The sequence below is a fragment of the Eurytemora carolleeae genome, unplaced genomic scaffold, assembly GCF_000591075.1.
Source record: "Eurytemora carolleeae unplaced genomic scaffold, Eaff_2.0 scaffold555, whole genome shotgun sequence".
Lineage (NCBI taxonomy): Eukaryota > Metazoa > Arthropoda > Copepoda > Calanoida > Temoridae > Eurytemora > Eurytemora carolleeae.
In genome coordinates, this window is record NW_019396468.1 from 100,633 (window position 1) to 116,844 (window position 16,212).

The window sequence follows — 16,212 nt, forward strand, 5'->3', positions numbered from 1 at the left end:
TTGATTTTTACATGAAATAATCGTTAACGAATGGCACTGTTAATGATATCTTCCGTTAACGCCTTTAATTAAGTTAAGATCGTTCACATTCAAAGGAAATGTTGAGAAAGAACAGAAAATACCGTTAACTAACGGACCCTTCAGTTCCCAGCTTAAGAACTAATGGCTACCAGAAAAATTGCTTATTGAACGATTAAACCCTAGCAATAACGGACTGCTTGCAAGTTGAATGTGCCCAGTATTAATTGTAACCCTAAATTCAAGCATTATCTGTATTTTCGCTTAAGTGAACACTCCCGTTAATTTAAATAATAAAAACTCCCTTTTAACAGATTTAATAAAAGATCATTTTTTTCAAACAAAATACAGTTGACAGTCTCTTTTTAATCCTCATCTTGCAGAACATTTTAATTGAACTAGACAATTTTTAAAACTTGGATCATATTAAATTTTTTTTATTTGTCCATGATATAAACGGCTGGTAATGATGTTGGCTGCTGATAAATGTCGTCTGTGTTTATAGTTTCTCCATGGTAGCTTGCACGTCGGGTCTTCGAGATGATTCTGAACAAAATCCAAGTAAATTAGATTTATGCACAAACATAAAATTGCTTAAAATGATAAAATATAATTATAAAAATATATGTTTTTGGTGAAAAATATTATAGATTTTTAGTTGAAGATAATATTAGATTTTTAGTAGATGATTGCTTCTTTGGAGAACAAATTATTTTTAAAATTGGATTTAAAAATACGGTTTTGAATAATTTGATAATTTTTCTGAAAATTATAAATATTTACCTCATTGGTGAATCCTGGTCGGAGATCGAACCTGAAAAATGAAAATAATATTTGAAAGATATAAAAAAATTCGAAAATACTACTAGACATTTCTTGAGTAAACAAAACATCATAGACGGCATTCTGATTCATTCAGTAGTTTTCAGTTAGGGAATGAAAGTTTAATTTAAAGGGACCCTTCATGCAAAGATGACAATGCCTAATTTACAACGGTAATGAGATGAGAATGCAGTATTGTAGAAAATAGAATTTACGGTCCATATATTTGTTCAGCAAAAGCGCAAATTCATCTTTGAAATCCTCATAGATTGTTTGTTATTTTTCGGGAGTGATTTTAAGATTCGGTTTCTTAGAATTATTCAATAACGTCGACGAAAATGTAACGAAAATTTTACAGTAAACTATTTTAACTAATTGTTAAGGAACAAATCTTTTTAAATAGAAATTTGTCAATAAATCAATATTAGAACCAAATATTTTCTTTTTCATCATTATATTGAACTTATTCTTTCTTCGCAGATTTCTTCAAATTTGTCAAATGTCGTCTTTTCAATAAAAATTCAAGGAAATCTACAGAAAACGATTTTGATCAAAAAGAAATTATAGGAACAAATAACTGAGTAAGGTTCGATGATAAGCGTAAATTTTTTTTCCTCATCCTGTTCCTAAACAACAAATTTTGTTCGTGTAAAATATTTGTTACATTTTTCGTGGTAGCTATAAAACATCCTTAAAAAAACGAGAACATTTTTTATTTACCTAAGTTGTCTTTAAAATAGTCTTCGGAAACTGAATCTATGGTCTGCAGGGGATGTTTTCGGTGGTCTACATATAACAAATAACAGTAGATTATAAAAAAAAAGATTATGATAATTTTCATTTTTTGTATTTTCAAAGTATTTTGCATTTAATTAAAATAGTTATAAAGAAAATAATTACATAGTACATACCACAAACTCTGATTTTATCATCCTTAATTTTATCATAGATTTCGGTACCATTGATATCCTACCCAAATTCTGCGATATCAAATAGTCTTAGATTATATCATTCGGGTTGCAAAGATATAGGGATAAAGAAATTAGAGTTTTTGGCGAGTAATCAGTTTCTTTTTAGAAGAAAACCCCCCGTTTAGTAATTTGTAAATTTTAATCTAAGATTTAATAAAAGGGAATATTTAGGATCTACAGGGGTTGTCCCACGAAAAATGACAGTTTGTGAATAGTTACATATACTGTATTGGATAGAAAATCTGTTTGCAGTTTATTTCACAAAAATCTCTTACTTGAATAATATTTTACAATTGAAATCAATTTTACTATAATATGACTGCCATATGATATTAATTTTTTTCGTATCAAACAACTTAACAAATAATTGAAGAAGACATTTAAAACTATTCACTAACTGTCATGTTTCGTGGGACACCAGGTATATACTAAATATATAACTTAAAGTAACCTCCCATTTTTTTAAGTACCGAGTCCTGTGAAGTTATTCAGCGTTATTTTAGTTACATTGTACTTGGTAATCATACAAGTTTTATACAATACATTACATCAGATTCAGAACATTGTACTTGGTAATCATACAAGTTTTATTCAATACATTACATCAGATTCAGAACATTGTACTTGGTAATCATACAAGTTTTATTCAATACATTACATTACATCAGATTCAGAACATTGTACTTGGTAATTATACAATGTTTTATTCAATACATTACATCAGATTCAAAACAACACAACAATATTCTAATTGTATTTATGATTGAGTTTCTGTTGTATGTGGATTGTGCTAAACCTCAAGACGAGCAAAGTTTAAAGAAAATGGCTGAATCTAGAGCTGCTTTGTACTACGAAATTAAGAAAATGAACAAAATAAATTCCGCACAGTCGTCTCCTATGGAATTACTCTTTATCACATCAGAGCTGAAAACTTTAGAATGGTGGATATCGGGATTAAGGCTTAATCCACTCTTTTTCTTAATATCCAGATTAAATAAGGCTTGTTCTCCTCTCATTTTTAATCTTCAGATTAACTAAGAGAGCAAGATTAAGGATATCCCATTCTCAAGTTTTCAGCTATGGTAAAAGATTTAAATTTGCCTTTGTGAATCATTAATGGCATTCTATAATTTAATATAAACTTCTTACCATCTAACTTTGGCGTTGGAACTATGAGACATATATCTGGTATCCTCCCACTGTAATAATTCTAGTCTTATTTAAACAAAAATTAAATAATTTTGAAACTTTTCTAGCTGAATATAAGTTTTTTTATTTTTGAAAAATTAAAAAAATGCTCAAAATAATATTTCTAAATCCGCGAACTGTTTTGGTTTTTGTTTTTCATTAAACAAAAAGAAGATGCTCACAGAAACTTAGCGTAAAGCATCCTTAAAGCCTATAGTTATAGTTAAAAAGTTTATTAGACCATGAAAATCCTAACAATATACTTTTTCATTAAAAATTTCTTCTTGATTAAAGAGTGTCATTTACGATTGACAGCAGTATAGATGCACTCTGCATTTATAACGGATAAAACCCAGAATTAAATCTACACCTTGCTTGTTCATTTTAATTTCCTTTTAATCCGAGTCAGAAAATTGTCATGTTTGTATTGGCATGTCATGAAACGTTTATGAAAATATTTGATTTGTATGAACTGTAAGCTTAATTTCAAGTGACTATTAATGCAATTACGGTAAGTCCGAATTTTAATTTAAATCTTATGATTTAAAAAAAAAACCATAAGATATTTACAACTGTGGGTTCTCCACAAAATTGTTATTTTAATAGCAGAAAAACATATTGGAATTATCAGAGTTTTAAACTCAGAAAAACGACAAGAAATTCCACATTTTCTATCAGATAAAGGTTTCAAGTTTATCGTTGTGAATCGGACATTGCTATGTTTGCATGGGTGGGTACTTGAATTCCTTAAAATCACGCTTACAGTCCCTTTAATATGGTCTCTTAATATTAGATTAATGTAATATCAGAGTTTTACAGAATATACCATGTTAAAGAGCAACAACAATTATTAAAATTATGATCAGAGCTGGGAACTTTCGAATGGTGGACATCAGGATTAATGCTTGATACACTCTTTTTTTCCCTAATCTTCAGATTAAATATGGCTTGTTCTCCTCATGTTATTAATCTCAAGATTAATTAACCGATCGGGATTAAGGATATCCCATTCTAAAGTTTTCAGCTCAGATAATATATCTCTAATTTTATTGATTTTTTATTTCAAATATCAATGGATTAATACCTTAAACCAGATTCTCCTATATTCTTCCTAATTTCATCTTTAGCTTGAAAAAGTAGAACACTCTTCCGCCTTTAAAGTCATTTATTTACAAATATTATAAATATCATAACAAGTACGATGGATCTCCTTTGGGGTCTCCATTTTTACGGAACCTTTCGTGAAGTTGTTAAAAAGTATAAACCCTTAAAAAGTTTTGGAAACTACCATTAAGAATTAATTGACTTTTAATAAATCCACCCCTTAGATAATACGCAGAGCTAAGATTGACTTTTTGAACAAAGTTTATGGAACGGAATGGAATTGAATTTTCAGAAAAGTTCTATGATGGTTTAGAGTTCTGAAAAGCTTCCGACCTTAACGGATCCAAAATAATCCTGAAAAAATTGAAACCCTAAACCCCTTTCACTGTTGAAAAATGTCCCTGAAACAGAAAATCTGTATTTTTCTCTGATTCTAACCATCGAGTAAAAAATGTTTAAATGTTATAAGCTGTTCAAAAAGATCCTAACACATGTTAGATAATGATATATGTAAGTACGCTAAACATTGGAATTTTTTGTTCTCTTTCACAGCTTAAAAGATCAAAAAAGACGTAAAATCAAAACTAAGAGAAGTAATTTGGCAAAAATATATATTTGATTTTTTCCTTACTTCGGAATTTCCTATTGTATTGAGATTTTCTAATTTGGTTATTTCATTTAGTAAATTCATTCTATACTTTGCTATTTACGTATTTATGTATTTAGGATTATTTAGACAAAATATTAAAGGTTTCTTGAGAAAATATTTTAAATTTGTCAACACAATTATAATCTTACATTTAGAACAAACCCCTAATTAATGAAAATATTTCAAATATATATTTTGAATAATAAGATGTAAAATTAACTTAAGTTTTGTTAAAACAAAATCGTAAAAAATACCTATTATTCCTAGGCAAGGGTTCCGGAGGGGCTCCACTAAAAAATAACTATTATTATTATTATTATTATTAAGTTGAGTATCTGTTTGGGTTTATGTCGGATCAAAACACAGGAACCCCATGACCGATTTGCGTCAAATTTTGATCGGGTTACTCGGAGAACGAGGAAGGAATATTCATAGCATGTTTTGAGATTCTAAGTAATGTGAATCGACTTTTTAACCCTATTCCTGCTGGGGGGGGTCAATTTGACCCCCCCCTGTAGTTTTTTTTACATAACTCAAAAAGTGTTGGTCTGAGGCTGTTGAAATTTTCTGAATTTTCTTACATACCCAAAGCCCTCCCTTTAGGCCTAAAACCGGGCTTTAATACTAACTGCCTGTGTCCTCAGGCACACTGCCTGAATGACTGCTTTTGCTTGTAACAAACTAAATCTTTGTTTTGACCCACTTTCACTTGTCAGATTTTGATAAAATTTACCCCCCCCCTGCAGCATATCCTGGTTTTCAAGTACCCCAGCAAGGAAAGGGTTAAGAGAAAATTTAGTATCCCGGTAAAATCGACCAAGTGCGGGTAAACAGGGGGAATTACTATGGGAACCTAGGCACTGGCAGTGCTGGGTTTTCAAGGTAACTTGATATTGATTTTGAACTGTCAGAACTCGATTCTAAAAAATAAATCCCTTCTTGAACATTTAAGTTCTGAGATATGATTGATTCAAATAAGACGTGGGATCTCAAGATATTAAATAAAACATGAATCTAAACAGGCGTGGGGGGAGCGTTTTAGCAAATCTTTTTTTAATAAATAGGGTAGGATACAGGACGTTAAAAAGTCCAGTTTGTGTAAAAACAAATATCTAAAATAGCCAATCACTTTTTGTGAATTAAGCTACAGATCTTTTGAAAAGTCCTTGAAAAATTGATGTAAAAACATGTGTCACATTTGATAATTGTCAAAATAAAAAACTAAATTTTAAATTTTTTTACCCTTTTTTCAACCCTACCTAGCACTATTAAAGTTATTAAAGACTATTAAAGTTATCGGTCTAATATTTTTTTAATGAGCTGGCCTTGACTAATTTTGCTATGAATTTGCATTTCAACTCTATACCTATAATTTAAGGCCTTTTTCTAATGGGGGAGGGGGGGCAGGCGTGAGTCGATCCCCCTCCCCCGGCTTTACACAGATTCAGACCCCCCAGCCTTTAAAGTGTTAAAATAAGAAATTTATATAAATATTAAATATAACAAATGTATCTTCAGAATCAGTACAGTAGGGCTCATTAAATTGTGGAATAGGAAGTCGACATTAAGGCAGTCTCGTGTACATTTCAGGCTTTGAAAAAATAGATCAGTGAACACTGTACAATTTCTTTGTTTTTTATAGATTCAATCGACTATTCAAAACCATAACTAACAGTCGTTTTTTCATTCTTTATTTGTTTGGATCTCACTGTCATGTATAAACAGTAAAAACTACATTTTTAGTCCCTAGGCCAGCAATTATCTTAAAACTAACAAAAGAACAAAAGAATGTGTTCTGGCTAATTTTGGAAATTCCTGGAACACATTTTTACATGGCTCGTTAGTTTGTTTTCTTATCATATTTATTACGCATAATGACAAAATTCAATTAAGAATAAGATCCAATTAACTGTTTACAAAATTCATTAGAAATGATCACTTTCTCTCAAGATTTCAACGTCTTCAACTATATTTAAAAACTTTTATCAAAACCTAATAAATTCAAAAATAAAATTAAAAGCTCCCAGAAAAGGATATTCTAACCTCTTAGCTAGAAGAAACATGCATATGCAATCAAACGTACTCACTACCAAAGGTGTTGATAAATGTCCTCTTAAGGGAAGTGTTTGCGAAAAATGAAAGGGGGTATAGGCTTACGAAGTAAATTATTTTTATTTTCTATGATCAGTATAGTTACTTTTGAAAACATTTCTTCCTGTTTCAAGGATTTTTGATAATGAAGACGACATTTTCATATTTTCCAGGAATGTTCGAAAATCCAGCGCAAGCGAAATATTATTTTAAAAAACAAAATCAAAAATATTATGAAATGTTAACTAAATATGAATGCGTCGAAAAAATAATCGATGACAATTGTTTGTAATATCTGAATGATTTGTTTGGAATTAAATTGATTATTTTACGATCTGTGTTGAATGTTGCAACTTTCCACAATTTGAGGCTGCATGGAAAATTTCACCCTTGAAAATTGTGAACAATTTGTAACTGATCCTCATCCCTGCAGACGTTTACAATCAGACAGAAACACAAGTTATAAGTTTCAATATCAAACATTTTCCCAACAATAATCCTACAATAACTTTTATTTCAACCTTTTAAGAACCACGCAATTATTGTATTCCATTTAATCTTGATAAACAAAAGAAAAACTTTTTGAGCCGGGAAAATCGATCCCCCCATAATCTTAATGAAAAAATGGATATTAATATAATTAAAAAGTGTGCAAAATTATGAAATGAAATTACCTTATGGAAGATCTTTGAGATTGGCTTGGCGAAGACAATCTTCTAGCTTCCAGAATATCAGAGAAAAATGCTTCATTATGCCGTCCTATAGCTGCAGTCCTAAATATATAGTTTCATTAAAATTGTCCTTTTACTACAGTCCTGAATATATAGTTTTATTTGTCTTGTCCTGTAGCTGCAGCCTGAATATATAGTTTCATTAAAATTGTCCTTTTACTGCAGTCCTGAATATATAGCTTCATTTTCTCGTCCTATTACTGCAGTCCTATATATGTATAGTTTCATTAGCTAGATAATTGCAGTCTTAAATATATAGCTTCATTAGCACGTCCTATAGCTGCAGTCCTAAATATGTAGTTTCATTAGCACGTCCTATAGCTGCAGTCCTAAATATGTAGTTTCATTAGCCCGTCCTCTAGCTGCAGTCCTAAATAAAAAGTTCCATTATCTAGTTAGCTGCAGTCCTATATATATAGTTTTAATAGCTCGTCCTAAAGCTGCAGTCCTGAATATATAGTTTCATTGACATAGATAGGTGCAGTTCTAATTATATAGTGTTAAAAATTCATGCTATAGCTGCAGTCCTAAATATATATTTTCATTAGCTCGTCCTGAAGTTGCAGTTCTAAATATATAGTTTCATTAGCTCGTTCTATAGGTGCAATCCTCAATATACAGTTTCATTAGCTAGATAGCTGCAATTCTAAATATATAGCTACATTAGCTAATTAGCTGCAGTCCTATATATATAGTTTTAATATCTCGCCCTATAGCTGCAGTTCTAAAGATATAGCTTCATTAGCTTATCTTAAAGTTGCAGTCCTTAAAATATCTTTATTAGCTCGTCCCATACCTGCAGTCCTAAAAGGATCTGAGTTTTTGCCACAAATTCAAATGTTCTAAAGCCAATATCTCCGCAACCGGTTGGTGTAAACCTTTGATATTTCAAACTTAGATTATTTAATCTAACAAATTTCATAGTTTGAAATATTAAAGGTCTACTGCACTGGGTTGAAAAGATATAGGGGATTAGAAAACCAAAGTTTGTTACAAAGACTCAATTCCTTTACTTTCAATAGTTCGTTCTATAGAAACAGTAATAAATATTTTGTTCCAATAGTTCGTCACATCTGTTTATGTAATTGTTCTTTCCTTGTCTGTCTGTCCGTTAGTCCAATAAACATCAAAACAGCTGAATATAAGGCCCAAATGTGTTGCGGAACCTCATGACCCCATGAATGTTTATGGACGGTTATAATTGGAAGAAAAATTTGCAATTTGCAATATTTTTATAAATCCAGGAAAAAAATCGATAAATCCGTCATTTTTTCTTATTGTCGATAATTGAAGAAGAGAAAATATCAAAGATAAACAAGATTTAAAAGTAAAAACGAGGCGCCCTTCACCATGATATTTAGACAACTTAAAAAGGTATTAATTTATTAATTTTTAAAGCATCAGAGGGCTTTGGCTTCGGTTTGACCTCATCAAGTCTCAAAAACATTAATTGTAGCAAGAGCCAAAACAGTAACGCGAGTGTCTCTAGATTAAGTTTGAAGAAGTAATTGGCAAAATGGTTTTAGATTTTCTTGATTTGCAGTTCCTTGAAGCCTTGTCTTGAAATAATTAAGTTACCTTTTCCTATTTTCTAGATTTGTTGCTTCCTTCGTTTTCTTTACAATAAGATAAACAGTTACTGAGAGTATTAGGAAGGATAAACCTACAAGCAAAAGGATTTTATGGAATTAAAAACTAAACAATTTTAATGAAATAATATTGTTTCGAAGTTCTACCTAGTCCTATAAGTAAGGGTCCACCAAACCCTAAATCCCCTGTTCCACTGGTTATTGTCAGGGTTGTTATAAGAATACCAGTCAGCAGTAGAAGACATGTAACCACTGAAAGAATAACCTGAAAATATAATATTTATAACATAAAAAAATACTATTTCCTAAATATATATTTGGTTTTTTATTTGTTTGTTTGTCTCTTTGTTTCTTTTTTATCCAATAAACGTTCAAACATCTAAACTGATAGGGCAGAAATTGTGCATGTTATTTCACGATCCCATGGGGAAGGGTTCTCTCTGAGAATGGATAAAATCCCATTTAGTTTAAACAAGTTATAAGTCCTTTCAGTTACAAAAACAGGTGTTTTTTTATGGGGCAATTTAATGTTAATTGTAATGTTAAAATTAAAACAACAAGTATTTATTTAAAACTTTGTTTGGCATAAATACAATATAAATATTATAATAAAACATTGAAAAATTCCAAACATCTTATTTTGTTTAATACAGTAAAGGATTTCCAAATATACACGGGAATTATGATGACTTCTAAAACAATTTTACTACAGTTTAACCAGGAACTTCGGAGCCATCAAAAGTATTTATAAAATGTCGTCTTCTAACCCTACTGATAATGAGATGCTGCAGATATTAAGTTTTTGAATTAAATGTTGATTGAAGCTCTTTAAAACTGTTCTCGGATATTTGATGGCTATCAATTCATTATTACAATTACCGTGATTTAGCTAAAATATGTAGTGTAAAACCCCTTAAAAATGTCAAGACGACATTTTGTTCGATGCCCCTAAGTTCTGGGTTAAACCGTAGCATCTCCAGTAAAATAAAATTTAAATCCAAAGCTATAATTGTTGGAATTTCCAAAATGTGTTTTTAAATTATGTCTGTATAGCTTGCATCTTCAAATGTTTTAGATATTTTATTAATAAACTTGTCCAGATTTAAGTTTGTTAATTATCAATTAATTTGCTAAATGTTGAGGATTATAACATCTGAATTTCAGTCAATTGAAAGGAAGAGAGAATGAAGACTCTTAAAACCTAAAATCTCTTTTTATAGGATCATAGAGAATAGAATATATAGAGAGGAATTTACTGGAAAAAAGTGTAAAACGGCCATTTTGTTGCACTGTTTCCATACTGCAGTTGTACTTCACATATTTATGCTATATAACCTGTTGGGCCCTGGAATATCATTTTATAGAAAATCTAAAATTATTGTTAAAAGAAAACCAAATTATGAAATAGGCTGGTTTCATAATTGACCAATGATCATTTCACATAGACTCTTTGCCTTCCACTTTACAAACGATGATTTTCCGTTATAACTATAAATCAAATGATGTTTTTATTCACCTAATTCATTATAAAGTTTATTTAACAGTTTAAAAAATTCGAAATCGAAATGAATAGTCTAGGAAACATACTGTATTTATGCACTCTACTGCATATAATTTGTGAACATTTACATAATTTGTACACTTTGAACTCCCTTTCAGGCTGAAAGGGACTGAAAAATTTCATGCCGAGAGATTCTTTTAATTCCTCTCTATATATTCTATTCTCTATGTATAGGATACTTCGTCATTTATCAAATATTGAAATCCAAGACGATGTTTGATTTGTTTATTGGCTGCCTGTCTACCTGACATGACTTGTGGAGTATAGTATCTGCAAACAGAACCCACTCCCAACTCCCCCTGCCACCCTCCCCAGGGAGTGGGAGTGAATGGTTAAGTGAGTGGGGGAGGGAGGGCTCAGATACTTGGTCCAATGAGGAGAAGGGAGTTGTTGGTCTCGTGCTTGTTCTAAAAGCATTGAAAATTCAGGACAGTTTCTTTAATTAATCTAAAATAAGCCATTTGCAATACAAAAGCAACTATTTAAATCATGAGATGGATCCTGGTTTTGCAAATGTTAAGTGAAGTTTGTGTTTACTGATTGTACAGTCGTGCAGGTATATATTAATACAATAAAGACGACTTCGATTTCAATTTGTGATTTCTACCAAGCTTTCAAAAAGCAATGGACATGGAAACTTAGACACTTAGAAACTTCATTGTATTGATTCAATCCCTTACAAGAAAAATGGGACACAACAACCTCAACATTTTGTTTTACTTAAATAGTCTGATGAACATCACTGAGTTTATATATTCCTCACAACTGCAGTACACTGATTGTAAACAAAAATATAAATATTTCTGTTCAGTAACTAGTACCTTCTTAGTGGATCTATCTACAGCGAAGTTTATCAATCTTATGTTTATTTGGTGGCATGATGCTATTATAAACCAAATAGTCTTCCCACACTAAGAAAACTTAAAATTGCTTAATTGGCAGCAAAAGTTAGATGGCTGCAAAATAAGTAACAAATATTTTATATATTCAACAAAAATTGCTTATTTGTCACTTGGCAGTCATCCAACGTTTGCTGTTTAATAAGTAATTATTAATGAAATAAAAGCAAATAGAATAGAATATATTCTATTCTCTTTGAATAAAAGCGATTTGCTGGCGCTTCTTTGGCAGCCATCCAACTTTTACTGCCAAATTTGGATTTCAAATGCGCACAATTACTGCATGTTTTATGTAGGTGGGATTATTTAAAAATCGAAACTAGAGCCTTGAAGTCGTCTTCATTCCAACATGATATTAGTATCTCTTTATATAATTGTATGTCTATATCCCCATATTGCTAAAGATACCTGTTAGGTTCTCTTGAGTTTCGTGTATTTAGCATAAATATTGGAAGATGGGGATTATTTGTAATTGGCAGATCATCCTGTTCCCTCTCCTCCTCCTTCTTCTCCTCTGCATTAATATCCTCCTCCCCCTCGCTAGCTGAATATTGTTGTTCTTTTAATGTTGCGAAATTTATCTTTTTTGTTCCCGCATTTTTAGATTTCTCAATAAACTTAGTTTCTTGCCGATCCTTGGTGCTTCCTGCGGTTGGAAATAACTGAGCAAAGGTTTAAAACGTATTTCTCTGAAGGAAGGGTACAGTGGATCCCTCAAAACATAAAAATCCAAAGACGACCCCACGTTATTGAAATTTTGATTTTGATTTTTAAAGGGAGTGTTCGCGAAATATGAAAGGGGTAAAGGCTAACGTTGAAGCGAATTCAATGGTGATCGCTAATCTCACTTCTACATGTTGCGCCTATCTGATACAACATAGAAGTAAGATTGGTAGAGATCACCATCGAATTTGATTTGACATTAGCCTATAACCCTTTCCTTTTTCGCAATCACCCCCTTTAAGATTGGTATTTATCCTTTTATTAAATGGAAACCCCTTGCTAAGTTCCTGAAATAGTAAAGATACTGAAGTCTGTATTTGAAGAGGCCTCTGTGTGGTTATTATTAAAACTATCCTGGTCACTAACCAAACCAGTTACAGCCATAACTCTACTGTACTGTACACTGTACAGTGTACTGTTATAAATTCACATAGTTCTCTATTTTGTCAGGAACACTCATTACAAAGTCCTGTACCAGCATGTATGTACAGTACTGTACAGTTTAACTCTGGAAAACAAAACAATAATAAGATTGTACAGTTTTCACAGATTACTAATTAAAAACATTTCTTTATTCTATTTTATCCATTCTTCAATCTTCAGTCAGTAGTGGAGTATACAGGGGTGGGGGGGATAAGAATGATGCGAGCCCCAATGAGGAGGCTGAGCCTACCTTTAACCTCTTGGAAGAATTTCTGGATGCGCTCTTGTGTGTTGGGTAATGATTATATTATGTATAAGATATATTTACTGTTATATGTTATCATGCAACCTCACAATTTATAAACACATGTTTTTACTAAACATTTCATATCTGTTTAATCTTTTAATATTTAATCTTGGAAAACAAGTCAACTAATTTGAGAAAATTTCCTTTTCCTTGTTACATTTGACACTTGTGACGTCATGTATAATTGGTTTATTTATCTGTTGCCACCTATTGTACTTGATAATCTATTTGGTTTTTACTAAACATTTCATATCTGTTTTGCTTTTGAATCAACGTACTAAATTGTGTATTTTTAAATTGCTAGGCTTTCAGGGGGCTTTGCACCTATCTTGTACTTTAACTTTGAAGTGTTGCTCTGTCAGTATTTTCTTTTCGTACATTAAAAAACAGAACAAAAAAAATGCAATTTTGGTTTTTTTTTAGTGGTTTTCTAGAATTTTACGAAAGTTAATATTTCTTCCCTAAAATCTTATATAAAATTTGAACCCGATCGGTCTAGCCGTTTTAAAGTTTATTAAATACAAACAGACAACAGCAAGGCAAGCAAAGTATTTTACATATTGAATGTAATTTATATTCAAAACTACTTCTTTCCATATTAAAAAATTGGATTGGGTTTATTGGCACTTTTCTAAAAGTAATTTAATCTTTTGTTTAAAGGAGATATTAAGTCTTCCAAAAAAACGGTGCAAACTACAGGGTTACCTACAAAGGATGAGACTGTAAAGACGACTTCAAATGTGACAAGTTTAAATTCAATCTTCTGCTTTTGAACTTGGCCTTTCAATGGCTTGATTAATGACAAATTAAGAAATAGAGAAAAGTGAAAAGTCTCAAAATTGACAAATATGCTGAATTCTTGCTAAATCTTTAAAAGACGACATCTAGTTTTCTATCTATAAAGTCATTTATTTATGGTGCGGACATTTCATGAAAAGACGAGATCCAGTGTTATATCTGTATTGTTATTTATCAATGGTCCTAACATTTCACATCTGGATGCTTTAAAAGTTTGCTATCATTGAACAAACTTTCAACTTTGGTAAACTTAAAACGGGACTTTTGTTAGAATATTGTTAGTTTGTAATGCTTAATCCAGATATCCAATGTGGGCACTTTTGAATTTGAGGGTTTATGCATTATCCCTCTTGTGCCTGGACGGATTATCAAAGAGGAATTATATTCATCCGTAAATTTGCAGTTGAAGGAGATTAATACTTGATCTCAAGATTCACAACATAAAAGTTCTGATTTATGAGATCAATATCTTAGCTGAAATATCTCAACAATCCCATTATAATTTCCTGTTTGAATCCAGCTGTGATACCATGATGAATAGATCTGTATAAACTGCAGGATAAAAGATTCAAACCAAGGGAAAAGTTTATAGATAGATAGATAGATAGATGGATAGATAGATGTCTCAGGTAATCATTAATAATTTATCAAGAAATCAATGTTAAATGTTAGATTGCGCAACCAATAGATATTTAATACCAAGATTACCTGTCAGAATGACGTTGACTTAGTTTCACGTACAAACCCTGATTATGAAATGAAGGTTACCCACGAAGGTTGCGATTTCAGAGGCTCAGAGCCGACTGCACGAAAGGAATTGAGTCCTTGTAACAAACTCAAGTTTTGAATCCCTATATCTTTTCAACCTGATGGGGTAAATCTTTGATATTTCAAACTTATAATATTTGGTCTAACTGAATTCATAGTTTGAAATATCTAAGGTCTACGGCATTGACTTGCAAAGATAGAGATTTGAAAATCTGATTTTGTTGCAAAGACTTACTACCTTTATACCTTCATTTTCCTTATATTTTGTGGCAAAGACTTACTACCTTTATACCTTCAGTTTCCTTATATTTTGTGGCAAAGACTTACTACCTTTATACCTTCATTTTCCTTATATTTTGTGGCAAAGACTTACTACCTTTATACCTTCAGTTTCCTTATATTTTGTTGCAAAGACTTACTACCTTTATACCTTCAGTTTCCTTATATTTTGTGGCAAAGACTTACTACCTTTATACCTTCATTTTCCTTATATTTTGTGGCAAAGACTTACTACCTTTATACCTTCAGTTTTCTTATATTTTCGATTCTCTTAATTTTAAACTTGTTTCTCTCTTTCTGAAATCATTTAATGAAATTTAAAGCACTATCATTAAGGCAGACGACTCAAATTAACGAGTTTCAGGTGGGCTTTACAGTCTGATCTTTTGTGGGGAACCCAGTATATGCTTACCCTGTTTATGGTAGTGCAGTATAGTGGTCACGTGTATCACAAATTGCTGGTGGGAGTTCTTGTGACGTAGTACGGACTTATGAATAATATTATCAATTATATCTATTAAAAGCAAAAATAAAAATTCTAAAATAACAATTGGAGAAAATCTAAGTTACAATAATATTATCAATTATATCTATTAAAAAATAAAAAAATAGAAATCTTAAAATAATAATTGATAAGAACCTAGGTTATCATTAGGTTTCTCTGGGATATATTTTTTCAGGTTGGTTGCATATTTGCTGAATATGATCCTTATGTAAACCTACTAGTTCTATTCAAAATTACAAATATATGAATTTTCGTATAAATTTGACACAGATTTACATAAATTTCTCGAGAAAGAAACATCAGGTGTAACTTTCATGGGTGACAATCAAAAGCTAAAGTGATTAGCTTTCAGCCTATACCCCCTTTCATTTTTCCTATACAGTCCCTTTGACAGATTTATTTTGTGTAATATAATCATTTGTGTTCGGGCTTTTAACACATTGATAAGACACTTTTTAAAACGTTTTATATGAATATGCTTTCCAGAAAAAATGGGATAGAAAGAACAATTTTACGACCCCAGATTTTTTTCTCCTTTTTTCCTTTTTTTTCGTATTATTTCCATATTTCCACGAACCATAGTGTCATTCAGGATAATGATAACATAATATGAACATTCACAGTAACGAATGATAATGAACCAAAACTAGAGGATACATTTTTTTTATTTTTTCATGTCATACAATTTGATTAGGTTTAATCTGCTATATTTACATCCGGCACATAGAATTCATTTAACCATTTGCCTTCATTTTATAACGATTTAACCACATTTTCTAAAGACAA

At 31.0% G+C, this 16,212-nt stretch overlaps 1 protein-coding gene across 1 annotated transcript; it reads right to left on the minus strand.

Moving 5' to 3' along the window:
* Positions 1-319: 319 nt before the first annotated feature.
* On the minus strand, positions 320-12,838 carry LOC111703848 (uncharacterized). The gene is made up of 12 exons (XM_023475920.1): positions 12,634-12,838; positions 12,032-12,269; positions 10,969-11,131; positions 9,311-9,428; positions 9,153-9,237; positions 7,518-7,616; positions 5,007-5,042; positions 4,084-4,152; positions 2,961-3,010; positions 1,561-1,626; positions 802-832; positions 320-564 (listed from the first exon to the last, which is right to left on the minus strand). Exons 1-12 carry the CDS (start codon positions 12,728-12,730, stop codon positions 456-458), a joined length of 1,161 nt encoding a protein of 386 aa, XP_023331688.1. The 5' UTR covers positions 12,731-12,838; the 3' UTR covers positions 320-455.
* Between the last annotated feature and the right edge of the window lie 3,374 nt (positions 12,839-16,212).